General features: G+C 38.7%; 2 protein-coding genes across 2 annotated transcripts in view; one reads left to right on the top strand and one right to left on the bottom strand.

Moving 5' to 3' along the window:
* LOC126473389 (probable helicase with zinc finger domain) overlaps positions 1 to 18,037 on the bottom strand; it is a 143,890-nt gene extending 125,853 nt beyond the window's left edge. The window contains exons 1-2 of the mRNA XM_050100397.1: positions 17,243 to 18,037; positions 1,133 to 1,499 (exon numbers count right to left, since the gene is read on the bottom strand). Coding sequence (XP_049956354.1) covers positions 1,133 to 1,499; positions 17,243 to 17,975 — 1,100 coding nt within the window. The 5' untranslated portion in view covers positions 17,976 to 18,037. The remainder of the gene's footprint in view (positions 1 to 1,132; positions 1,500 to 17,242) is intronic.
* A 530-nt stretch (positions 18,038 to 18,567) lies between these two features.
* The window catches only part of LOC126473390 (E3 ubiquitin-protein ligase TM129), a 57,647-nt gene continuing 48,339 nt past the window's right edge, over positions 18,568 to 27,875 (top strand). Inside the window, exons 1-2 of the mRNA XM_050100398.1 lie at positions 18,568 to 18,796; positions 18,869 to 19,115. Coding sequence (XP_049956355.1) covers positions 18,598 to 18,796; positions 18,869 to 19,115 — 446 coding nt within the window. The 5' untranslated portion in view covers positions 18,568 to 18,597. The remainder of the gene's footprint in view (positions 18,797 to 18,868; positions 19,116 to 27,875) is intronic.

Below are 27,875 nucleotides of genomic sequence, written 5' to 3' on the forward strand. Positions count from 1 at the left end.
CCAATAGTGAAATTAAAAGGTAGAATTCGAAACCGGGGAAGAAGCCAGTTTTAGAGGAAATGGCAGACCCAATATGTTACGTGCTTGATTATTTGGATCCACTTTAATAGAGGCTGTGGGTAGAGAAGCTTTTTGTATGTAATCCACATTTTAAAAATACAGATAAGGTTGCAGAAAGAGTGGATAAAGCAAGTGGACAATGCAGTGGATGCAGGAAAAGAATTGGGAGACATAGCGACAGTCTGATTACCTGTAGAAACTCGCTTAAACATAAACAAAATTAGTTTCCCATCAAAGATGACCCACTAACTTACCAAATATTACTGGTGGTCCTTTGGACTCATCCAATGTAACTTAACTGCTGCACACACTCTGGAATATTTAAAAAAAAATGACATAACTGTTTGTGTCTGGTAGTACAATAGTGTCTCCACTGTTGTGATCACTGCTCTGAACTTTGTTGTAGTTGCACACTAAGTGTAAAGAAAGGATCATGTATCTTAAGAAGAAATAGTCTGTCAGTAGATCAACACAAAAATGGTAACCAGAGAGATACAAATTTCACAACTTGCGTATTGAAATTATCCAGATTAATTTGATATGTTATCAAAATTTTAATTTCATATTCAGCTATTTTGTCAAGTCATACTAGGCTTCATAAAGAAAGGCCTGTATGAAGAAATAAGTTGAAATCAAGTTTTTGTGAGCTTACTGTGCAGAACATTCATTGACTAACAAAGAACTGCCAATCTATTTGGTTTTAAATTTTTGGGTACACTGCATTAAACAATTAAATAATGGCAATAAACCCACACAATAGCACAGAAAGAAAATAGTTTGAAGTGTCACAGCTGAAGAAGTATAATCAATCAGTATCCAACATTGCTAATATGTGCAGACGTTTCTCAGTTAAGAAATAAAACACAAGTATCTTCACTCTACTGATAGAGACATGTGACAAATGACACGATTTCTTCTCTCATACAGAAACATGCGAAAGAAGGTCATGATTCAGCTTACAAAAATAGACTCCTATGATATTTTGCAGCATAAAACTGCCATGATAAAGCACACAGAAAAAATTTATAAGCAAAGAAATACATATGAATTACATTAATTCAGGACATCATACCTCTCGAGTAATTGCTCTGTATATGATTTTCCAAAAAGTTCCTTCTCACAGGCTCGTTGTATCTTCATCCGTCGATATTCAAACCGCTCCCGCCATTCAGCCAGTTCATCGGCAGAATGAGCTTCCACACACTGGTTACCGTAGCGGCAGTGTGTGCCACTTTCACATAAACTATAAGTATCAGCTGTAAAACCACGTGGGGGTGGGCGAAACTGCCAGTCTCTCCCTTCATCTGACATGATAACCGTTTGATGTGCAGGTGTCTGGCAATGAGCACGCAGTGCAGCTCGATCAGGGAAATTGAGACAGCAATAACTACAAGCCGTTTTCTGGTCATTGCTGTTTTCTTTATTGACTGCCGAGGGCACTAAGACATAAAAAACAACAAAAACCTTAATTTTAATGGTTTTGAGCAGCTGTTGAAAAATAAGATACCAAAAAGAAATATTTTGTTATTTAAAGTTTTTTTTTATTCTGATAAACAAACAGCACTAAGCATGAGAGAGGCACACAAATGACATTATTCCCCCCACCCATGCCAAATAGTGTGTGTGTGTGTGTGTGTGTGTGTGTGTGTGTGTGTGTGTGTGTGTAATAAAAGTTCAATGGCTAAAGCAGCCAACAAACAAACCTAGTTTATTTGCTTGTCTACTCTCAACACTGTGAGTGGCAGTTCCCCTTGTAAAACTGTTTATAGTTCAAGAAGAAGAAGGTAAGGAGGAGCAGCAAAATTTAATGTGTCATCAAAAAGGTTGTCATTAGACACTGAGTGCATGTTCATTTTAGACAATGATGAAGAATAAAATGCATGGTTCACGTTTGCTCAGGATTTTACATTTTTGCACAATCTATTGCAAACACACTGATGCACACAGCCAACAAGCAGATACTGTTTAGCATATTTTCTTTTGCTTTTACTCTCCATAACTGATTTCCATAATCTCTTCTGCATATAGGGTGTGTCAGAAAAGGTGGTGTCCTCTGTAACTTACAAAATAATAAGCGCAAGGAATATTTATTTAGTTAGAGTGAATCTAGAAAATGTTACTCACTCCGTGGAGTTGTGATCATGGCTTATTTAGTTATTTTCCTAAGTGTTACAGTAATGAGTTCTAATTTTTTAAACAAAACATTAGAACTGTGAATATTCAAAATTTTGGGGGTAGATACACCATGCTGAACATACATAATTGGCTGTGCTTGAATGGACGTTCTGGTGGGGGACATACATTTTCATGGGGTGTTCAAACGAATGCCCATTTTCCTGAATATACAACTTAACTTGCCTATGGATGAGAGAGCAGTAAGTTTCCTTGATGTGCTGTTTTAAGTCATCTGGAGTTGTTTACATGTGCATTCTTTCCTGTACATGACAGCATAAGAGCACAGTCTAAAATCAAACTGAACATGTGTTACATTTGTTACGACACTGGCCTCACAAGGGAACCTCCCCATCGCACCCCCCTCAGATTTAGTTATAAGCTGGCACAGTGGATAGGCCTTGAAAAACTGAACACAGATCAATCGAGAAAACAGGAAAAAATTGTGTGGAACTATGAAAAAAAATAAGCAAATTTACAAACTGAGTAGTCCATGCACAAGATAGGCAACATCAAGGAGAACTGATAGCGCACGAGCGCCGTGGTCCCGTGGTTAGCGTGTGCAGCTGAAGAACGTGAGGTCCTTGGTTAAAGTCCTTCCTCGAGTGAAATGTTTAATTTTTTTTATTTTCATCACTTCTTTGTGAGTGATTATCACATCCACAAGAAAACCTAAATCGGACAAGGTAGAAGAATCTTTTTACCCATTCGTCAAGTGTACAAGTTAGGTGGGTCGACAACATATTCCTGTCATGTGACGCACATGCCGTCACCAGTGTCGTCTAGAATATATCAGACGTGTTTTCCTGTGGAGGAATCAGTTGACCTATGACCTTGCGATCAAATGTTTTCGGTTCCCATTGGAGAGGCACGTCCTTTCGTCTACTAATCGCACGGTTTTGCGGTACGGTCGCAAAACACAGACACTGAACTTATTACAGTGAACATAGACATTAATGAACGAACGGACAGATCATAACTTTGCGAAAATGAAGAAGATAAAATTTTCACTCGAGGGAAGACTTGAACCAAGGACCTCTCGTTCCGCAGCAGCTCACGCTAACCACGGGACCATGGCGCTCCTGAGCTCTGAGTTCTCCTTGATGTTGCCTATGTTGCACATGGACTACGCAGTTTGTATATTCTGCTTATTTTTTTCATAGTTCCACACAACTTCTTCCTGTTTCCTCGATTGATCTGTGTTCAATTTTTCAAGGCCTATCCACTGTGCCAACTTATAACTAAATCTGAGGGGGGTGCGATGGGGAGGTTCCCTTGTCAGACTCAAGAGATGGAGGCCCATGCCCTGTGCTCCAATTTAGATTTTCCTAAAGCAATTCAGGCAATGTCAGAATGGTTCCTCCACCAAGACCACAGCCAATCACCTGTAGCCTACTCAATAACCCTTTAACTGCTCTGGACGTGTTAATGCGTGCGCCTTTGTACCTGTCCCTGTGTGCTCTGAACGTGTTTACGCGCTCCACCAGTTCTTCTACCTGGTACTCTGAATGTGTGTATGTGTAGAGATTGTAACAGTTCTAGATATTATGTTAGAGTTTTCTTTTATTTGAAAGATAATTGCTTTATGATTACAATGGTATCCTCCCTTTGGACACATCTGTCAAAGTTCTTTTACTGTTGCCTTTAGACTTTTTTTTTAATAATTTACAGAAAAAAATTTTTTTTTCAAAAATGCCAATCGAGAAAAGTTAGATTTTTTCTGTTGATTAGTACCATGCAGTACTATATTCTCTGTAAAGAAGAGCTTCCACTTTTCAGTTGGACAGGTTTTATTTTAAAAAATCATTTTTTTAACTTTCAAGGGTAATGTATGTCTCCACTGAAGTTGTTTCTTACTAATTACTTTGTTACAATGTTTATTTCTATTGTCTTTGTTTCAGTTATTTCTTATCACTTCCTTTGTTGCAGTTACTTCTTTTCACTTTCATTGTCGCAGATATTTCTTACACTTTGTTGTAGTTTCCTGTCAGTTTCTTTGTCGTTTTAGTTCATTGCGGGTTTCTGTATTGTAATTGTTCAGTGCTAATTTGTTTACTGACGAGGCTGCTAAGAAAGCCGAGACCATCCAGTGAGTTCTGTGTTTTCGTGAGGAATTTGCCAGTTGACACAGTTGCAGGGTGTTTTGTGAAAAGGACTGTTTGAAATGTCTTCTGACTGGGGCCACACGAGAGTGAAATGTGCTGACTATTTGCATATCCATAGAAGAGTGATATATAAAACAAACAAACAAAAACAGACTTTGTTCATGTTGGGAATAAGTTCTCATTTGAAGACTCTGTTTCAAAGTGAAGATGTTTCCAGTGAAAACTTTTTGGGTTCTAAATGTTTTGACGGAACAACAACAATGATAGTATCTGAACAAGGTGAAGCCTCCCACTGTGCTGATGATGCAGATTTTGCATCAATAGAGGAAGAATTAAATACCCTGAATCAGTTAACTACAGAGGTAGGTGTTAGTCCTTGTGATGGCGTAAGAGGCCTGCTGAAGCACCACACTACAAAACATAATCTCTCCAGGACAAATACAGCTGTGATTCAGAATGCTGACAATTTTACGAGAGTCATGAAAACTTACACATGCACAGCGTCCTCATTCTTTTGTCCAAAGAGGAAATCGAAGAATTCCATGAGCAGAAAAAAGAAGACTGGTCCAAACAAACTACTCCTGTGAAAGCAATTCAGAAGACACCTCTTTGGACTCAAAGTGATGGGCAAACTCATATTGCATGCACTTTAAATGGCAAGAAAGAAGAAATTTTGTTTGTTCGGCCAACTCCTCAGAAACAGCATGATAATATTCAGCTTTACAACCTGATAAGGGGGAGGTTTGTTGTGTGTGTGCATGACTGTGACTGGTGTATTGCAGAGATTATAGACTCCAGTTATGAGTTAAATGAAATTGTAGTGAACTTTATGCTACCACATGGACCAGCTGCTGGATACAGGTTTCCCGCTGAAGGACAGCAGCAATGTCATCAGTGCTCACTTCCTGTTCACAATGTTTTGAAGATTGTAAGTGTTCCAGTTCCTATTGGTTCAACAGGAAGGCTTCACTATCTCAATGGAAGATACTGAAGCAGCAGAACACATTTTTAGTACATTGACTGGCATTTTTCAGTACAAAACAGAATGCACAGAAGTTGTATAAATTGAAACCTTTATGCCTTTGAATCTTTCAAATACACTTTGGAACCATTTAAAATGCTTGAAAAATGAGTCTCTCACTCATCTTTCAAAACCTGTGACAAGCTGAAAATTTGAACTGGTCTACGAGTTATGCTTTGACAGTATAAGTGATGGCACACAGCCGACGAATTGCAGAAATCCGGGTTCAAATCTTGGTCTGGCACACAGTACAACTTGAATGATGAACCAGATAAACACGATACATCAAAGTTTTTTTTGCCAAACTCTTTGACTGGCTATATGCTGAGGACAGAGATTACTGCACGGTAAATGCCACAGGAGCTAGTGGTTATGGTACTTTTCTATGGACTGCCCATGAACTACACTGACTGACAAAAAAGGGAAGCACCCATGTGGGAAGGAAGAAATGAAATGACATTTCATGAATTGAGAGGCATGTGGTGTTACTTCAGTGATTACAAAATCAAGTCAAATATGCAAAGAACTTGACAGTAGTAGCTCGCCTATCATTATGACACACCACATTCTCTAGCCCGAATGCATGCACTGGTTAGGAAGGTTGTCATTAAGCCGTTGTAACCTCTCCAAAGGCAATGTACTGATGAAAATTGGCACAATACTGTTAAATGAGAGATTACATACAAGGACGCAGGACACCTGTGACAGTTTGTTGTGGCATCAGAGTTCCTTCAATCACTGTCAGCCATGACCAAAGTCACAAATAATGGATCCCACACCATGACACAAGGAGTAACACCACTCTGCCTCTCCAAAACATTGGAATAACCAGATCTCACCCCAAGCCACAGTTGTACTTGCCGAAAACCGTCACATCCGGTAATGCTGAATCGTGACTCATTACCAAGCTCAATTCATCAGCAGTCCATGCTTCCCAGTCATGGCATTAATCCAAACAATGCCATTCGTGGTGTTGTGTTAATGGCAGCTTATACATGGAACAGAATTCCCTAATCCGGTTTGCTGCTAGTCTCCTGACTAATGGTGCGGGATGATGCAGAATGTAGCAGGATGTCGATTACTTGGCCTCAGATCACAGGCATGAATGTCAAGGGGTTATGATGTGCTTTGTACAGAATAGAGTGATTCTTCTTTGTGGTGGTCAGACACTGTCAACTGGAACCTTACCAACAAGTATGCCGGCCATCAAATCCGCATGTAGTCCAACATTATGCCTCTGTCATAACCAAATGCCTCAAAAATCTGGATATTGCATGATTCAACCAGCTGGCCAGCCAGAGATCCACAATGGTCCCCTTTCAAACTCCATCAGGTGCTGATAACGCTGTCTCAAGAGACATTGTCCACATCCTTCGCATGTATCACTCAACATTTGAAGCTGTTCAAGCTTCTTACATACCCTATAAGACATGGTAACAACACTAAACACAAAAAACACTGTCACATACTGGTAGCTGTTCTACCTGCCACAGGGAATTGCAACTCTAATAATTTACATACCTGCTGATGGAGTGTACTTCTGCAAAGTTACGCCGATATCTGTCCAAGACTTTTGATTGCTTCACTTTTTTGTCAGGCAGATTATTTCACCAAATCTTATAATGAATATATGACTATCGCTATCTGTTAATGATGTGTTCCATTGCACAAATTTAAGATGACAGACACCTGTATTATGAAAAGAAAGGCTCACCCCCAATGCATAACTCGCACTAAGAGACAAAAAAAGACAGGGGGAAAAACATTTTTGCAGTAGAAGAATCAGCTCTGCCTGGAACAAAGTCACACACAAGAGCTGTTTAGATGTATCAACATGTCATGGTAATCTAGCAATGGATACCAAAGCAACTGAAAGAAGATCTAGTTATGAAAATCAAAGCAGTGTAATATGGGGTTATAGTTTCCATACACTAATATGAAAAGCACTTTTTGATGTCTAGGTATTGATTTTTCAATTGAATGCAGTTCAAATGGGGGGAGCAACATCTCTCGATTTTCTGTGATTGGCATTGCTAACATTGTTTCAGAAGTGAAGAGCCTCCAATTTCCTTGTAGATATAAGAAATTATTTTGCAGCAAAGGCAACTAAAATCAAGAAACTCATCATTTCCAGTCTTAGCTTAGCCCAAGCACCAAATATACTTTATGGTAGGCAGTTTTCTGGAAAAATACCAGCTACTGAAAAACAACTTCACCAAATGTGGCTGCAAAGTTTGTGACAGTTTCAGTATGAGCAAGAAGGAAAAGTGTTCCAAAAAGTAAAATGTATCATACAGTATTTTCAAATTACACTTAAGAGCTGTTTGCATTATGTGCTCAAAGGGGCAATTCGGAATCCCCATCAAGTATAATTCAGGTCTGTGTAAAATCTGAATATTCTCAACTTTTGTATCCATAAATGTGGAATTGTTTCTTAAATGAATAAACTTAGGCATATATTTGAAATGAAGGACAGCTAGCAACTCTTATCTCAGAGCAGTGCTAGCACTTCTTATGGAACAAGATATCAGCTAACAGAGACAATGTACTTGTGACATGATTTTGTCTCAATGTGAGCAAGGTATCGAAAAGAGAACAAAAATATAACAGAACACTGACAATACTCAGTTTTGTTCTTTATAATTTTTTGGAATGCACGTCGTAGTGAGAGTTTAAGTGTGAGATGGTGAAGTCAACAAATGTGAGCAAAGTACTGTATGATGTCTAGGTTATGTTGAAATATTGTCACAGAAGAAGCTGAGTAGCAGTGTGGTGTAGTGGTTATGATGCTAAACTGTTGCATGGAGGGTCGCGAGTTCAAAATTCAACTGAACTGTACAATTTTAATTTCTATATTCAGTTTGAGTACATTCTAGAAGTATCCAAAAACATCAAGACTCATTGTACTGGAATGTTCTGTAGCTGTATGTATACTGTATGTGTTCTGGCCAGAGGTAGTTCACTCCGTGCTCTTGTATGTGCAAGTGCTTAATAAACCTTTGTTAAGTGAAGTTAGTGTTCGTCATTCATCTAATTACACCTTCTTCTATATGACATTATTCTGGTGGAGATGCTGGGTATCGGAACTTGTGATAGCGCGCATTATCGACGACACAGTGGCTCCCATCAGGCCACGACAGAGCCGCTGTTTACGTGGCGAGAAACCCGAGATTGAGCCATATTCAACACATCACAATATACTGGAGACAGAAGAAGAAGAGGACATTACTATAACAGCAACTGTGTGCCACCACATGAGACATCCTTCCCCGTTCTCTGATGACAATGGCCAAGATCCAAACAAGTGGCTGAAGGAATATGAGCGTATAGCCAAATTTAGCAAATGGGATGACACCGTGCGTTTGGCTAACATATTTTTTACTTGGAGGGAACTGCCAAGCAATGATATGATAACAACGAGGAGAAGTTTACAAGCTGGGAAGTATTCCAGGCCGAACTGAGCAAGTATTTCGGCGACACACAATGACAAAAGTGCAAGGCTGAAGATAAATTAAAGTGCAGGGCACACCGTCCAGGAGAAACTACAGCATCCTACATTCAAGACGTCTTGGAGCTGTATAAAATAGTAGATTCTAGAATGAAGGAGGAAGGTAAGGTTGCACATCTCATGAAGGGCGTTGCTGAGGATATGTATCAAGCCCTACTCCTGAAGGAGGTTTTGACAGCAGACGACTTCATAAAATGGTGCCAGTATATCGAGACAATGCATCAAAAAAGAATCACATGCAAGAAGTTTGGACGGCTTCCAAATGTATTATCTGTGTCTGTGATGGAGGAAGCAACTGATTTCACAAATGTTCTTCATCAGATAGTGATAGAGGAAGTTCAGAAGGCACTTGGATTGCATGGTGAGCAAAAAACCGAGACGCTTCAAGAAGTCATAAGGGGGGAAGTGGAACAGACACTGGACCCAATCTCTCATCCTTCATTTCCCTTTAAAATGGTGAAAATGTCAAGACCCAGGTGGAGTTACGTTTCTACAATGCCGCATGAGGAACCTGTTTAGGCACCAAGGAAGACTGACATCTGGAGGACCCAGGATAACCAGCCAGTATGTTTCCACTGTGGACGACCAGGACATGTGGTGCGCTATTGTCAAGAAAGGCGGCAGATATTTGATGATGCCCATGCCAGAAGACAGCAAATCAATCTTAGCCGACACCAACTCCGGAACAATGAAGGTGAACAAGAATATGTGGGTCAGGACGACTTAGGTAATCATTGCTGCAAGCTAGCAGCTGGAGAGGATGCTCCCCAACACGCCGATCAAGGTCTCCATCAATGTTTAGAAGCTCCAGCCGATCACCTAGCCTCGCAACCTGGAAAACTAAAGTGTGCGACCTTCCTTGGAGGTGGGGCCACTGAAGAGAAAAATCCTCCACTGCCAATCACTACAAAAATGATAGTAAACTATGTCAATATCCTCCTGGATGGCCGATCAGTCCAAGCTCTTGTGGACTCTGGAGCAAAAGAAATCAAAATACTTGGACACCTTGTGTCAAATGAAGGTGTGTGGCCACACCCAGAAAAGGTGAGATAACGGAATTTCCTATTCCTAAAAGTTTTAGAGATGTGAGAAGCTTCCTTTGATTATGTTCTTAACACCATTGTTTTATCAAAGACTTTTGTAGCAAAGCCAGGCCACTCCAAGAGTTGTTAAAAGCTGATGCTAAATTTATCTGGGCTGGTGCTCAACAAGATTATTTCAATGTGCTGCGAAAAGCTCTGATGACTGACCCTGTACTTGATCTGTATGATGAGAGAGCACCTACAGAACTGCACACAGATGCCAGTGGGTATGCTGTTCTGGTGCAAAGTTCCAGTGGAAAAGACTAGGTTATAGCCTATGCTTCTAGGACACTTACAAAAGTCAAGAGAAACTACTCAACTACAGAAAGAAAATGTCTTAGTGTGATCTGGGCCATGTGCAAATTTCAAAAGTATCTCTATGGAAGGCAATTCACAGTTGTTACAGACCGTCATTCACTTTGTTGGTTGACAGGCCTTAAGGATCCAAAAGGACGACTCGCCAGGTGGCCATTACGTCTTCAAGAGTGTGACATTACCATAGTGTACAAAAGTAGAAGAAAACACCAAGATGCCAACTGCCTCTCAAGAAACCCTGTGCAAGATAATCAAGACTTCGATGAAGATAGTGACTGTCTCGCTGCATTCCAGGATCTCTCTGCTGAGCAGAAGGAGGACGCCAAGATATCTCAAATTATGGTTGCCTTAAATTGGTCAGAGGATGTGAAAGGACAATTTTACAGCAGTTAATGGCTTACTTTGCAAGAAAAACTTTGATCCATTTGGAAAGAAATGGCTACCAGTAATTCCTAAACACATACGCTTAGATGTTCAACAGAAATTCTGTAATACACCTAATTCGAGACATTTACGATTTATTAAGACATACAATAGAATCCGCAAGAGATTTTTTTGGCCAGGTTTATTTAGGAGTGTCAGTCACCATATGTCGCACTGTCGAGAGTGCCAGAGGAGAAAGGCAGAACCTCAGAAACCACCTGGCCGACTCATACCAATTCCACCAGCCGACCGCCTTTGCAGCGTGTTGGGATTGACCTCCTCGGACGATTTCCAACATCTGCTAGTGGCAATAGATGGATTATTGTTTGCACTGATTATGTGACATGTTACGCCATTACAAAAGCCATGAAAACAGCTAAAGCATCTGAGGTAGCCAAATTTATCGTGGAAGACATTGTATTAAAACACGGTACACCAAGGTCATTAATTACGGATCAATGGAAAGTTTTTCAATCGAATCTTGTGACAGAGATAAACCGTTGGTTCAACATTACTCATTACATGACAACTGCCTACCATCCGCAAACTAGCGGGCTTACTGAACTCCTTAATAAGACCTTGGCCGACATGCTGTCAATGTGCAACTGGGATGAGGTGCTACCTTTCGTGACGTTTGCCTATAACACCGCCAAACAAGACACAAGGATTTACGCCATTTTTCCTAGTGCACGGGTGTGAGGCGACGACGACGATGGACACTGTGTTTCCGTTACATCCTGATGACATGGATGATGACTACATCGGCCAGGTGTTAACCAAAGCTGAGGAAGCTTGGCAGTTAGGTCTACTCCACACGCTGCAGGCTTAAGAGAATTATCACCAAACGTATGACGCAAGCCACCGTCCTGTTGTCTACCAGCCTGGTGACCTCGTCTGGATCTTCACTTCTGTTCGGAAGGCTGGTCTCTCTGATAAGCTTCTCAGGCGCTATTTTCGACCTTATGAAGTTGAAGATTTCGACCCCCACAGGTACAGTCCACGTCCTTCGAATGAAGCCCTATAAGGATCCTGCAACTCAGGGTAAATTCGAAGCTCAAGTGACAGACAACAAGCGGAAAGGTGACAAAGAGCATAGCGGCAACGGAAGTTCTAAGAAGATCACTGCCAGGACAAACATCGGTCATCGGGAGTCGGAGGATGAAGGACCGATGACTTGTTCCCGGACTAGGAGGACGTAACACCGAGACACTGTTCTCTTAAGGAGGGAGCAATGTCGCAGAAGAAGCTGAGTAGCACTGTGGTGTATGATACTAAACTGTTGCATGGATGGTCGTGAGTTCAAAACTCAACTGAACTGTACAATTTTAATTTTTATATTCGCTTCGAGTACGTTCTAGAAGTATCCACAAATTGTACTGGAATGTTCTGTAGCTGTTTATATACTGTATGTGTTCTGGCCAGAGGCAGTTCGCTCTATGCTCTTGTATGTGCATGCATTGAATAAACCTTTGTTAAGTGAAGTCAGTGTTCGTCATTCATCTAATTACACCTTCTTCTATGTGACAATATGACAGTTTGGCTGTGTATGTCAAAGCCAGTCAAATGTGGTTTAAAAAGTGTTAAATGGCATACTTCACAAATTTTTTGAGAGTTATTCTACTTTAGTTTGGATTATGACATGTGTAGTGCCACAATGATACACACTGGACACAATGTTGTCACTATTTCTGCAACTTCATATGCTCCAACCACCTAACATGTCACCAAATGCTTTACTCATACTTTCAGTATTTTTCTTAAATAACAATTTTAATTCCTTAGAGTACTGTGACTAATAAAGACTTTGATTCAGTATTATAAGCAGTCACGAAATAATCTCTGTGTATTCTAAAATGATTTTTATATATAGCTGTGCTGATCTGCGAACTTAACCACCCCCCATAAATCTCGTAACTTATTTTGACACAGTAACTTAATTTAATGGCAGGTAGTTACCCGAGTGCAGCTCTTTCTATTTTAATGCAAATAACCCAATTAACAACTGTGCGATTGATTCACACACACACACACACACACACACACACACACACACACACACACACAACACAGGGGAGTGGGGGTTAAAATTCACACCTTATTTTGTTCCATTTCAACCACGGGCTGAAAGGTGTAAGAAACAACAAACATAGAATAATTTTGACCAAACTAGCTAACAAGGATCTGTGTATTTAAATATCATTTGTCAGAACTTTTTAAATAATGAAACAGGTAGACTACTGCATCAATATTAAACACACAACACCTAGACAAATGACAGCTGTGAGCACAAACACGAACTTGGACCACCACGAGGAACGGAACAGTGTAGGGGCTCAACATCCCCCCCCCCCCCCCCCCAACATGCCTTGGAACCTACACATAAGCTTCTGTGCAAGCAGAACTGACACAAGGTGCTGGTGATCGAAGATACTTTTTCACGTAGCGGGAGTAGTACCCAAATCCTGAGATGGACGCATAGTAGACTCTTCAGCAATTTTAAAACAAGGAAAGGAAGCATTGGCAATGTACAACACAAACTATTCGGTAATGCCTAGTGCAACTGCTTGATGAGAATGGCAGTGCCATAAATTTAGTAGTAAAGGCCCATCCTACATCAGTATTTTAGACAACCACTGCTCAGACCCCTATGTTAAATATTACCATATTAAAGTATCTGTACAATATCTAGTTCATGTATGTCATACACAAAACACAAAGGTATTCTAAAGGTAATATTTTTCTAATTATTATTGTCCATGTGTGTGCAAATGGAGATAGGACTGAACAATGACAACTTTTGGTTTTTTGGTGCATAGGTTGCAGTTTTGGACTGACCTGTAGCATACTCTATAGTCTAGTTTGGTTGGAAGGTAACTGATTGCGAGTAGTTGAAGACAGAAAATGTGAATAAGACGTTTTAGTAGTGGGGATCGATTAGTTGTAGCTTAGTTCAAGGCTTAGGTTAGTCTGAAATGTAACAGTTTGGTTGATAATTAACAACGATAACAAACATGACACGATAATATCTGTATTTTTATTACACATATTTTATGCAAACCAGGTTTCTATACGTGGTTTGTTCCCCCAGTTTGATGGTGTTATGGCTGACAGTAGATGGGTGGTATTGCTGCATTACAGATTTTCTCACATCAAACTGTACATAGACAACAACTTGTAAGTGCTCTGTTCATCAAACTGAAATATGGGATGAAGAGGAGTGTCACTGGAAGTGTCCGATTCCACCTGCCTCCTTTGACCCACGACATAATGGTGTGTGAAGTCACTACAGTGTGGAGTTTCTGAGTTGGTTGTCTTTGCAGATATCATGTTGTTCTATTTGATGGTGCCATCCGGTGGTGGATGTGGATGTAGTGAGTTTAACTGTGGTATTGGGTTCATTTGAGTTTTTCTTGTCATCATGGTAACGTGGTTTTGAATTTAGGTAGTTGATTTGATTACATGGGTTGTGGAAGTGTTTTCAGTGAGTTATTACGGTGTTTTCTTGTTCGTATGTTTGACATTTTTGTTAGGTCCGATTAGTTTGGTGTTTGTTGTGTGGAAAGAAGTCTATTTTTTTTTTTTTTTTTTTTTAAATTCCCCCTTTGTTGGGTACAGATATAACAGTGAAGTTCATGAGTATATCATTACGTTCTGAGATGAGTTTCTGCACATATATGTTAGGTTTCACATTTGTGGCAATAACATGATGTTGATGAGAGTCCCTGCAGCTCAGGCCACGCACTGTGTGTGTGTGTGTGTGTGTGTGTGTGTGTGTGTGTGTGAGGGCACACACTCGTGTGTGGTGGCCGACGTAGGTGGTATTACCAGAGGCTTTTTTTGGTAAGTAATTTTTAGTTTGGTTTTATTTTACGATAATCGTGATGTTTTGTGTGTTGCATATTAATGGTAGGTCGTTTGTGTTTTAATTGGTGAAGTGAATAGGGGGTATTTGAGTTTTTGGGGTTTTGGGTCCACTTTTCAGAGCTGTAGGTGATTGGGTTTTTTTAATGTTGGTGTAGCAGAATGCTGTGAATTAATTTTTTTATATATTATTTGTTTTGGTGTGGTGCTGGGTTCTTTTATTGTTGTATATTTGGCTTGTCCCATTAGTTACCCACCCCCCTTTTTTTGAGATGTTATTGTGTCATTTTAAATTTTGTTCACATTTGTTGACGTGTGTATGTAGTGATGTTACTGTCATCTTGTATACCATGAAAGTAGTCATTGCCACCATACTGATGACATTACGAGCCACAGCAGACAAGTGGAATCGGATGCTTCCATAATGTCAGAATATTCGATACTAGTTATTGGCTTTGACAAGTGAGAACTGAGACAATTGTTGTAAACAACATGACAATTCCTAAATGAAATTTTTGCTCTGCAGCCAAGTGTGCATTGATATGTAACTTCCTGGCAAATTAAAACTGTGTGCCAGATTGAGACACGAACTCAGGTCCTTTGCATTTCGCTGGCAAGTGCTCTCTACAGACCTCATCTCCTACCTTCCAACTTCAGTTCGTGACTTCGTCCAGCACCAGTTAATGTGCCAAGAAGTTTCATATCAGTGTACACTCCACTGCAGAACGAAAATTTCCTTCTGGTAACATTCCCCAGGCTGTGGCTAAGCCATTTCTCCGCAATACTCTTCCTTCCAGGAGTTCTACTCTTGCGAGTTTCAGAGGAGAGCTTGTGTGAAGTTTGGAAAGTAGGAGATAAGGTATTGGTGGATGTACGGTGACGTCACAGCAGCCATTAACATTACATCACTGGTCAAACTTGACAACAGATATCAAATGTTCCTCTCAGCCCTAAATACGTAAGCAAATTGAAAGCACAATCCTAAAACTTTAAAGTTATATGTTTTCACCCTTGCCATTCTTTCAGTAGGCCTAAACAATCTTCATATGACAATGAAACTTTCCGGTCAAAATCGGTATGCATGTGACATCATATGCTACCAATATGTTCCAAAAAGTCGCATATAAAAGTGAACAGTTTTTCAAGCTTCAAACCTTGGGTTCTATTGGTGATAGGACGGAAGGTTCAAGCTTTTTGGACAGACCTTGAGGTAAGGAACATTTTTATACCCAACAGAAGGATAGTCTTACTCTAACCATCCTACAGCACAAGGCCAAAATTATAATATTACACTTTTCTTCCAGTTTATGCAAATGGAGCCAATTGGTTGGTTATTTTTGCATGGCTGCAATTTTCACAATATGTTCTTAAGATCACAACCTCTAACAGTCTTGAAAATTTTCTTGATATCTTTATCCATTTCTGAGATACAGAGGTTCGATGTTACCCTCCTCATACACATAAAATATGAACATAAAATGCAGTATACATTGAAAACATGTGATGCACATGGAGAAATATTCTGTAAAATGTCTCCTTATCATGAAAAGTATTTTGGGAACCCCATGGTGCATGACTAAAGCACACAAAAAATGTTTGTGCACATAAAATCCAGTCAGAGGTGTAAAACTAGTTTTCATTATTCTGATTTCACATGCGTAAACTATCTAAACTTAAAGTTTTTTTCATATAAGTGACACGTCCTACTGTAGCAGCGAAAAGAAGAAAACGAGCAGACAAATGTTCCTATTGGAGTACAAAAAGGGTGAATATGCTCCTTTTTCTAAGATTCTGACTGAAAAGTAGGGTACCAGCTGCCTCAGTCCTCAGCACTTACAGGGCCTAAAAATCTTCCAAAAAACTAAGTATAACAAAAAACACAATGTTATGCGCCATATAACTAAGTAAATCACAATAACAATACATAATTCCATAATAGGGCAATTAAAAATTAACTGCACTACATAACCAAATGAACGACCAATGGAACCAAGAATTAAACAGGTAAATTGATAATCAACATTGGTTGTTAATAAAATAGTTACAAAGCTTGAAATATATATGTTTGTGTGTGTTAATAAAGTCTGTTGCTTGTTTAGTGTTCATTCTAATACTAAATGTAGCTCATTTGCCACACACTCAAATGACTCCTGAGCAACATAATAAAATTCTTTAACTTTACGTCATTTCACAACACTAGTTTCAAATTTATTTACTTGCACTGGTAGGCATTTTCAGGTAATTTGCTGAAGTAGAGAGAGCTATGACATTTGTAGCTTTTATGATTCTTTGGCAGCCCAGTGTATGGAAAATTGTATGTCCATTTCTTTTGTTGTGGTCATGAATTACCCACCTTTGGTCAAATTTACTTAGGTTTTCTTTAACAAAGAAGTAGATATACAGGCTAGGTACTATCATTATATTTAGTTGTTTGAAATGATCTCCATACAATTCACAGAGTTAAAAGTCCTGTGATGCTGCTAACAGCATTCATTTGCCATGCAAGCACTATTTTTAAGCCTATGAGACTACCTCAACTCCCTTTAAAAATGTGTATTAAATCAGTTACATTTGAACAATAATCTCTAATGCAAATAGGATTTGTTACCTGTAAAAAGGATTCAGTCAAGAGAACAAGATTAAATCAAGAGAAATATATTTTCTGCTCATAATAAAAACATAAATCTATACATACCTTTATTAATTTGTTGAGACTGAGTTGATGATCTGGCACATTCTGTAGGCAAAACTTCCACTGTTTGCTTTCCCCTTAAAGGTTCCAAAGTAAATGCAGGTACCAAACCATCTTGTACAACAGGATGCTGTTCACTCGATTCAGCTAAAAGTTCTACGGGATGTTTCCTGCTTCTTCGTTGTCGATCAACCACATCCAAACCAGGCCAATTTTCAATTTTTGTTTCTACACAGGACTCTGGTTCCAATCTTTGTTGAGGCGGTACATGTTTGTGATTATTTGTTTTCTGGCCCTTCACCATCTGAAGCACAATCCGAATGCGTTCCAAGACTTTCGCTGCTTCTTGAAGGCTTGGTCCTCCAGTACTTGAATCTACCCATTCTCTTGCTGCTGTTTCGGCTTCAGAAAATTTATGCAAGGAAAACAATGCATGTACCAAGCGACGTCTCGCTCTTGCTCCATTGTGATTTACAGTATCGGTATCAGACGTGAGTTTGATTATATGTCGGCAGTCTGAAACAGTTAATTCATGCAACCCGAGTTCCACACAACATTCGGAGCGTGCTAGAAGAAACGATACAACTTTTTCTTTTGGAGTGCCTTTGTTCAGCGCTGAAAGCAAAAGTTGATCAAAAAGTTCCTTAGCATTAAACCAGTCTTTCCGACGTACGTACTCATGAGCCTGTAGCTCTGGATCATTCATATCTGACGCTAAAGGCCTAGCATTTGCCATACGAGTATCTTCTTAAACATCCCGTAACATGACAAAAGCGGTAAGATCAAATTAAGGCAGTAAATCCGCTGTCATAAATTTCAGTGTGTAATTATTTCTTGCGGATAACACAAACGTATACATTTTACACATTTTTTACTCCAAACAACATTAATTTAGTCACTGTGTGCCACCCACCATATCATCAAACCGAACCTTACCGCCATCTTGATCATATATACACTGATTCTCAAATACAAACTTGTCAAAGATAATCAGAGACAAAGTAGACATCTACACGCTAGTTTTGCATCTTCCCCTTCTACATATACATTACAAAAAACTAAAAATCAATACCCATTAGTCATTACTAGACTGACGCAAACTGCACATTGTTTGTTCTGTTCCATGCGTTACAAAGAATATTGATAGTACACGTAAAACTACGGGAGCAAGAAAGTACATGTCCCCATAGTCTTCAGTACCAAAGATAAAATGTAAACATATTCAGATGAATACAATATGCTCTTCAGAGATCTTGTGCCAGTACGACTACAAACAGAGTAGATATTTATGTTTTCGTTCAACGTAGCATAACATCTCTGATGTATGTTTTGTATATAATTGTATATAGTTTATTGTTATGGCACTTCATTTGTTCACGCTCTTCTATATTGCTGTGTCCATCTGTTTTATTTATCCAACGAGTGCGTTCGTTTATGCAGGACTAACTGTCGAAGAGCTTTTCAGTAGCTGGCTCGGTAGCGAGTTTGAAAATTTTGTTTTATACCATATTCGACGTTCATCTATAACTATACTCTCCCACTCACTTTTACCGTTAGGTATGCGGTATTTGTCAATTTGCATCTGCCAAATCTCACTTGACATTGAGTAAATGTTTCTATTTTTTTTAGGTTATGTGGTGGGTTTATGTCTGTTTATCACTGAAGACCTGCATATGTTGTTCTTTGAAGGAGGATACTTGTGGAACATTTTTGTAATTGCTTCAGTACTGCTACCTATAGCAACAGCATGTGTTATATGGACGTGGTGGAAAGACAACTGGAAACGACATCCAATTTGCCAGACGTTGAGGTTATTTGCTACCGAAAATACAGCCTGGGAATCTGTAGCATCAGATATAAACTTGGAATTTAGAAGGTATTCAACAATCTTAATGTTAACGTATAACATCATCGGTACACAGTGCAATCGTATACAATAATTTCTGATTGCTGACTGTAACAAATATAGTGGCGATCTAAGGCCTCTTATAAAATGCTATAAACTACTGTCCGTCTTTAGAAGAAACTCGCAAAGGATCACCTCGAATGAAGTATATGTGGCAATGGATTCTAAATTTAATGCATTTCTAATTAAATTTATCTCTGCCATAGAAACTGAATTATAGCACAAGTAGTAGAAACCTTGAGTAGCAAAGTCATTATCATGAAGCAGAAAGTCAAAACTGTACAAAATAGTCATAATAAGCACAGAAGTCAAATTGCTTTCAAATTGTATAAGATATTTATCTTTATTGAAAAGTGCTATAAAAAAAAGTATTAACATGTCATGTCAGAGATTTACAATTCTGAAAATAAAATAAAAACAATATGAAGTGTAGTTAAAAGGAAAACAGGAAACTCCCATCAGGGAACAAGATGATCTTGTATTTAAAGATATGATTAAATGGCCCATGACCCTAAACTTAAAACAAGTCTAACAATCAAGAGCGCCCATTTTATAGCTTATGAGGAAGGGGAGAGGCTAGACTTGTAGGTATACTGTATTTTAATATTTTGGAAGATGAATGGTGACTTGTAGGTAGCCATAAAAACTGTCATCTCTGACCATGTTGAAAACCTGTATAATGCAGATTTTCAAATCATTTTCTTGAAAGGAACGCAGCCATCTTCACTACAGGTTTTTCTTTACTCGAGAACTATGGATGGGCCACCGCTCTCAACCCCACCCCCACCCCCCTGCCACAGGTATGGCCACTCCTGCTAACAGTCACTCTCTAAGCAAATTGGGAAAGTTCGTATAGTCAACTCACAAAAGAAAGGTCAATCCAATACATGTACCCCATGCATTCAGTCAGTTCAAGATCACTCATAACTTCTTCCAGGGAATTCAGGAAAATATTTAACAAAATTTAACATTCCCAGAAGAATATTAAAAATTATATTCTTCTGATTTAGCTACTATACTTGGTCATATGTTTAATTCATCACTTTCACAAGGTACCTATGCAGGCAAACTAAAGTATGCTTATTTTCCTTCAAATGAAGTAAGACAGATATTAATAACTATCAAGACATTTTGCTATTGACTACCATCTATAAAATATTTGAAAAGGTGATGTATGTAACAATGACTGAGTACGTCTACATCCCAAAATTTAAGATTCTGTTTCTGTCACATTTTGGATTGCATAAGGCCTCCTCTGCTGAACATGCCATCTACTATTTCACTGATCATGCACGACAATATGAAAAGATTTCACCTCTTTTTGTGGTCTGTCTAAGCCATTTTGTTGCACATTATGTTGGAGGAGCCTGAAGGTATATGGGGCCATTCCGTGTAAATTCAACCAATTTGAGAAAATGTTCCAGCTGATAGTCTCAGATTTGACTGAAATTTTGCACACCAATGATACCAAGTGTGGAACACTCATGTACAAAATTTTAACTTCCCCTGCCAATTAGTTCCAGAATTATGGCTTGTGAAAGAAAGTGGGGTGACCCGGAAATTGCAACCTGCATCTGGCAATCTATCTTCAGACCCAACTTCAGGTTTTAATAACTTTGGAATTATTCCACACAGTCCAGTGAAATTTTTACAACCCAGTAACATCCACTTAGAGAACACACTCTATTAATCAAAACACCAACAACATATTTCTGAGGAAAAGTAAAAAATTCCAAAATGTGATTAAAAATGTAATACGTTAAAAGGTACATATTGCAGGTGCCCTCTATGCCAAATATAATTCACTCAAAAAGGGTATAATTTTTTTGTGGTAAGCTTAATGTGGCCTAAACACACACAGAGCTCATCTTGCCAATATCAGTCACACAAACAGTGTTACATGCACACAAAAATACAAAAATTTGAAAAATCACCTAAGTGTGGTAGCACAAAAGGGACAAGTGATATCCAAGCCAAATTTCAAACACTGCATAACTAGACCATAATATAATATGTGGCAAAATTTCAACTTGTTATTGCAAGGCATTTGTGTACAATAAAAATTGAAAGAGATGTATTTGGTTACATTTCATTTAACACAATTTAGCAAGTAATTGTGATGATGCAGACAGCTTGTTTCAGATAAAGCTGCAGCAATTGTTGGGAACCATTAGGCAACAGAAAGTTTAACAATGGTAGTTTTCAGGGATAGAATGAATCATTGTTAGGCAGGAACAACAAAGGAAACAAGCAACAATTACAGGTTACTCATGTTTTTAAGATTCTAGTTCAGACTGGTCAGTACTGTTGTGGAAAGTCAGTATGCAGGCAGAAGTGTGTACTAGTGGTGCTTTTGTTCAAACAAGTTGCAGTATTGGTGGAGCACAAGCATCTGAATGTCATAAAACAACACATGGAACAAAATGTGACATTCGCTTTGTACTGTGTGATCTGGATGAATTGGACCAAGATTTGTTGCTATGGAGATCCAGGATACACCCTGTGGGCACAAGAAGTACAGTTCCAGGAAACTTTAGTGTTTGTTTTCATCATATGAAAGTGTTTCTGGATAAGTATTCTTTCTTACAAAGAAGTTGTTTTGATCAACTTCGGAATCATAAGAAGACAGTGAAGTGTAGCCTCAGAGAAAGTGATATAAAATCAGTGTTGAAATTGAATCAGTGCACGGGACTTAACATGAAACCAGGACAAAAGTTATGTTCCAGGTGTGTTACACTGCTAAAAAATGAAAAATATTCTGATAATTTACGTGGCAGTGATGAAGAGTATCAGCCACCTACAACCTCAGTGGATGAGCAATTAAATACTTCAGTGGCTGCTCTTGGTTTGTCTCCCATGAAGACACACAAAGTTGGGAAGAGAGACAGGCCCAGCTACAGTAGAAGAAAACTACAAGAAGCTCAAATGGAATTAAAACACAAAATAGCTGACACACTAATGGTGGAAGAGGAAGAACTATCTGCTCCAAAGGATCAGAAATCATGCCAGAAATGCGCTGATTTGGACAAAATTGTGCATGATTTGAAAGAAAAATGTGCCATATCCACATTCCAGAAAAAAAGTACCTATTCTTACCCTTGCACCTTCCAGCTGGTCTATTGACTACACTGCAATGGAATTCAGTGTTTCTACATATATGGTAAAGCAAGCTAGGAAAATAAATGCAACCCAAGGAGTGCTTCTACAACTTCAGCAGGCAATTAAGTTCAGAGATAAAGGTGCTGGTGTCGGAGTTTTATGAAAATAATGACTACAGCTGAATAATGCTTGGAAAAAAAGACTATGTAACAGTAAAAATGGGAAATGTACGTGTACAGATGCAAAAGAGACTGTTGCTATACAACATATCAGAACTATATGTAGAATTCAAGGGAAAGTATCCCAATACCAAAGTAGGTTTATCATCTTTTTTCAATCTTCGGCCAAAATGGGTTGTGCCTGTAGCTGCAAGGTGCACACACAATGTTTGTGTATGTGAGACCCATCAAAATGCTAAGCTGATGTTTGCTGCTCTAAAGGATTCTGGTCTGGATTATAAAGATGCAATGAAGCTACTAGTGTGTGACATCAGTTCCTACCAGTGCAAGATACACAGATGTGAAAAGTGTCCTGGTATGGAAAATCTAACAGAACACATGAATAACAAACTGTATGGCGAACTCCTTATGGATGATGATGAACTTGTTTCTTATAAACAATGGACACACATGGATCACACAAGTCTTGAAACAAAGCAAAGTACAGTGGAAGATTTTGTTGAAATGTGTTGTCAGAAAACGGACAAACTGACCACACACAACAACAGCACAGTCGGCTTATCTCCAGTTTTGTAAGGATAATTTGAAACAAGATGAAATATAGTAATACTAGACTTTTCTGAAAATTATGCATTTGTAGTTCAAGATGCCATCCAAGGATATCATTGGGACAACAGACAAGCAACTCTCCAGCCATTTGCAATTTACTATAGAGGTGAATCAGGTGATGTGTCTGTCATGAACCTATGCGTTTTTAGTTACTGTTTAATTCATGATGCCATTGCAGTTCATGCCCACATTCGCACTGTCATGGCATATGTGAAAAACAAGCTGCCTCACATACATTTTGCGAAATACTTCAGTGATGGGGCAGCCAGACAGTACAAAAACTGTAAAAATCTCAAAAATTTACGCATGCATTACCATGATTTTCAGATTCACACAGAATGGAATTTTTTTCGCAACAAGTCATGGTAAAAATGTATGTGATGGTATTGGAGCTGCCATTAAGTGCATGGCATCACAAGCTAGTCTGCAGCACCCTAAAGAAGGTCACATTCTAACACCTCTTCAATTATTTACCTGGGTACAGAAAAATATCTCTGGCATACAATTACTCTATGTTTCGGAAGATGAGGTGAAATCAGTCGAAGAGTTGCTAAAAAGCAGACTAGAACACGTAAAAACTATTGCAGGCACAAGGGCCCATCCAGCGGACTCTGACAATGTGCAGATGAGCAGACTGTCCAGTTATAACTATAGGTTCATGCACATGTGTCTTCATAGTGTGTCTGACTCAGGATTCAGAAGCAAAAGCAGCAACATACAACCAGGTTGCTATGTTATTGCTGTTTATGATGACAAGTGGTACTTAGGATGTGTTGCAGAGTGCTGTGAAGCAGAAGGCGATGTATTTGTGAACTTCATGGCACCATCAGGATCAGCAAGATCATTTCATTGGCCATGTTTGACAGACAGGTGTTGGATTCCTTTTGAACATATTCTTATGACAGTTCCAGTTCCTACCACAGTGTCGGGAAGACAGTACAATTTGCCACTCAATGTACAGAGTACAGTAGCTAAAGTGTGGGAGAACTGTTCGAAGCACAATTGACTGGTTTTTAGCAGTTAAGGTGCAGTAAACATTAATTATAGGGTGTGTTAATCTGTCTATATGTTGTTGCTTAGAGATTAAACAGTTGTGGGAGAGGATAAGAAGAGACAGAACAGTTTACGATACGTTTTTACAAAATTGTGTTGTGTAACAATGACCACATCACCAAATACATCTGTCAACTTCCATTCTACACAAATGTCTTGCAATAACATGCTGAAATTTTGAGATATATATCATTATGGTCTAATTATGCAGTGTGTGAAATTTGGCTTGGATGCCACTTGTCCGATTTGTGCTATCACACTTCGAAAATCCATGTTTTTCAGGTAATTTTTCAAATTTTTATATTTTCGTGTGCATGTAACTCAGTTTTTGTGACTGATATGATGAGTTCCAAGTGTGTTTAGGCCACATTAAGCTTACCACAAAAAAAATTTATATCCTTTTTGGGTGAATTATATTTAGCATAGAGGGCACCTACAATATGTACCTTTTAACATATTACATTTTTTTAAATCATATTTTGGAATTTTTTGTTTTCCATCAGAAATATGTTGTTGGTGTTTTGATTCATGGAGTGTGTTCTCTAAATGGATGTTACTGGATTGTAAAAATTTCAGTGGACTGTGTGGAATAGTTCCAAAGTTATTAAGACCTGAAGTTGGGTCTGAAGATAGATTGCCAGATGCGGGTTGCAATTTCCGGGTCACACCACCTTATTTCACAAGTCATAATTCTGAAACTAATTGGTAGGGGAAACTAATACTTTGTACACGAGTGTTCCACACATGATGGAATTAGTGTACTGAATTTCAGTCAAATCTTAGACTATGAGCTGGAGCCCCTGGTTGAACTGATATGGAATGACCCTGTGGCTTTCAAGGTACAATGAGTGAGGCATTCATTTCATATTTAACTGATAGGAATCAAATGACCATGTTGGCTATATCATGCAGCACACATGATGAATCTAAAAGTATTGCTAATGTTCTTGCTGTACATAAATGACTTTCCAATTTATACTGATAAAGCAGAAATAGTTCTCTTTGCTGATGATGCAGGCTTTGTAATCAGGCCCAACAGAGCTGGAACAACAGAAGGACAATAAAAGAAATATTCTATATACATACCCCACAAGCCACCACACAGTACGTGGAGGAGGGTACCACATAGCACTGCTAGTCATTTCCTTTCCTGTTTCACTTGCAAATAGAGTGAGGGGAAAAGCGTTTATGTATAATCCTCCATATGAGCCTTAATTTCTCTCATCTCATCTCCGTGGTCCTTATGTGAAATGTACACTGGTAGCTGTATAATCATTGTGCAGTCTGCCTCAATACTGGTTCTCTAAATTTCATCAGTAGTGCCTCATGAAAAGAATATTGTCCTCCCTCCAGGGGTTCCCATTGGAGTTCATGAAGCATCTCTGTAGCACTTTCGTGCTGCTCAAACCTAGCCAGTAACAAACCTGGAAGTGTGCTTCTTAATTGCTTCATAGTCTTCCTTTCATCCAACCTGGTTGGGATCACAAACACTTGAGCAGTACTCAAGAATGGGTCACAATAACGGTCTTCTGCATTTAAAGTTAGCAGTCATTTTGTTTAAGTCATCTTGCATAATCCTACAGTCGCTCAATATTAGAGCTTCCCATCATCAGCACACAGCTGTAGATTGCTACTCACCCTTTCTGTCTAATCATTTATACCTATAAAGAGAGTATAATAGCAGTCCTATCACACTTCCCTTTCTCCTGATGGTACCATTGTCTCTGATCAACACTCACTGTTGAGGACAACATACTCAATTCGATTACTTAAGAAGTCATGGAGCCAGTCACTTATCTGAGAACCTAGTCCATAAACATGTTCTTTTGTCAAAAGTTTCCAGTGGCGCACTGTTTCAAATGTTTTCCGGAAATTTGGGAGTGTGGAACCTGCCTGTTGCCCTTCACCCATGGTTCACAGGATATCATGCAAGAAAAGGACAAGCTGAGTTTCACACAAATAATGCTTTCTAAATCCATGGTGATTTGTTGACAGAAGCTTTTCTGTCTCAAGGAAGTTTATTATGTTTGAACTAAGAATGTGTTCGAGAATTCTGCAGCAAAGTGATAATGATATTGGTCTGTAATTACATGTTTTATGTACAATGGCAGCACTACACACAGTTAGATACATTTAACATGCGGCCCTTGGCTAGTAATTTATGAAAATGCTCATGTCTGCTAAATGAAAGATGTCAGTAAATGAAAGTATATGTAGTTTGTGCCTTCTTCACAATTTTAATTTCTAGCGGAAGCTTTAGAAATTTATTGGGCCTAAACCCTATAGAGACTATAATCTGTCTACAAATTTCACTTCATAATTGACAAAATGTTTCACTTTATATACTCTTGTGACTCCAATTTTGAGACTTTCTGACATTGTAGAGGAGAATGGCCAAGAGTCGATAAACTTGAGTTGACCTTTTCCCTGTGCTCACTACTGGCACTTTCCATATCAGAGCAAGTTGTTGAAAATGCAAATAAATAAATAAACTATAGGTCACTCCACACCAAGTGGACTAGTGAGCCCTACCTGACCATCTCCAATAGCAGTACAATTTTGCACTAGTGTTCCTTGTAGAATATGTGCAGGCCAGCTATGCTGGCCATCGTGAGGTAGGTTTTCTATAATCACTTCAGACAAGTGCCAAAATGGTTTCTTTTCAAGGCCACAGCAAAACAGCTGCCCTGTCCTTATGAAGCATACTTATGTTTCGGTGTATATCTATATTTTGAGCTAAGAGTATCAACAATGTAGGAAAAGACAGACTGCTACTTCCTATAAAGAAGATGTGTTAAGTTGCAGACAGGCACAATTAAAAGATGCTACATAAAGCTTTCGGCCACAGCCTCACTTACAAAGGCTGTGACTGAAAGCTTTATGGAAATGTCTTTTAATTGTGCATGTCTGCTATGTAAGGTGTCTTCTTTACGGTAAGTAGAAATCTGTCTTTTCCTACATTGTTGATTTTCCTACCTGGAGTTTCCATTGTTAAGTTTTGACTTATTGATTCATGTTATGTTATAATGACAATTACTGCATCATTTGGGGATGATCCTTCGATGAATAAAGAGAGAGAAATAAATAAATAAATAAATAATATTAATTGCCCTTCAGAAGTTATGCAGAAAAGTTACACTTGTTATCAGTTCTAGTAAACTTCAGCATTTATGTGTTAATATTCTGAAAGTTATTGGTATGTAAACATGCTATCCAAAAAATTGTACATCAAATTTGCGTGTACTTTGCTCTACTATTAATAAATATTGTCTCCATTTTCATTGGAAAGCTCAGGTGTTTTTGTACTACAAAAGGTTTTGTTTGTTTTGAAGACCATCTAGCTGAAACTAGAACAGTGAAACATTTGCAAACTATCATTTTAACATGTGTATTTTGTACAAGAAATCTATAAACATTTATATTGTATTTACATTCTTTAATCTGGCCATGAAACACAGCTTTTCCAAAAAAAATTTATAGTTTTTTGCATAACAATCCATTTAATGCATTTTTGCTGCAATGTATGTTGTCCTCAGAGAAAGATAAAACCCCACAGTCTGCAATTGACGATGCATGTCAGCACACACGGCGATGCTCAGGAGCTCAGTTCGTCAGCACACTTGATAGTGGCGACATGTCTGATCGCTGAAATATTGTGTCTGTTCAATACTGTAGGTGGGCAATACACCCAAGGACTGTTTGATCTGAAATGAAATAAAACTTCCTGGCAGATTAAAACAGTGTGCTAGACCGAGACTCGAACACGGGACCTTTGCCTTTCACGGGCAAG

Source organism: Schistocerca serialis, chromosome 4, assembly GCF_023864345.2.
Source record: "Schistocerca serialis cubense isolate TAMUIC-IGC-003099 chromosome 4, iqSchSeri2.2, whole genome shotgun sequence".
NCBI classification, from domain to species: domain Eukaryota; kingdom Metazoa; phylum Arthropoda; class Insecta; order Orthoptera; family Acrididae; genus Schistocerca; species Schistocerca serialis.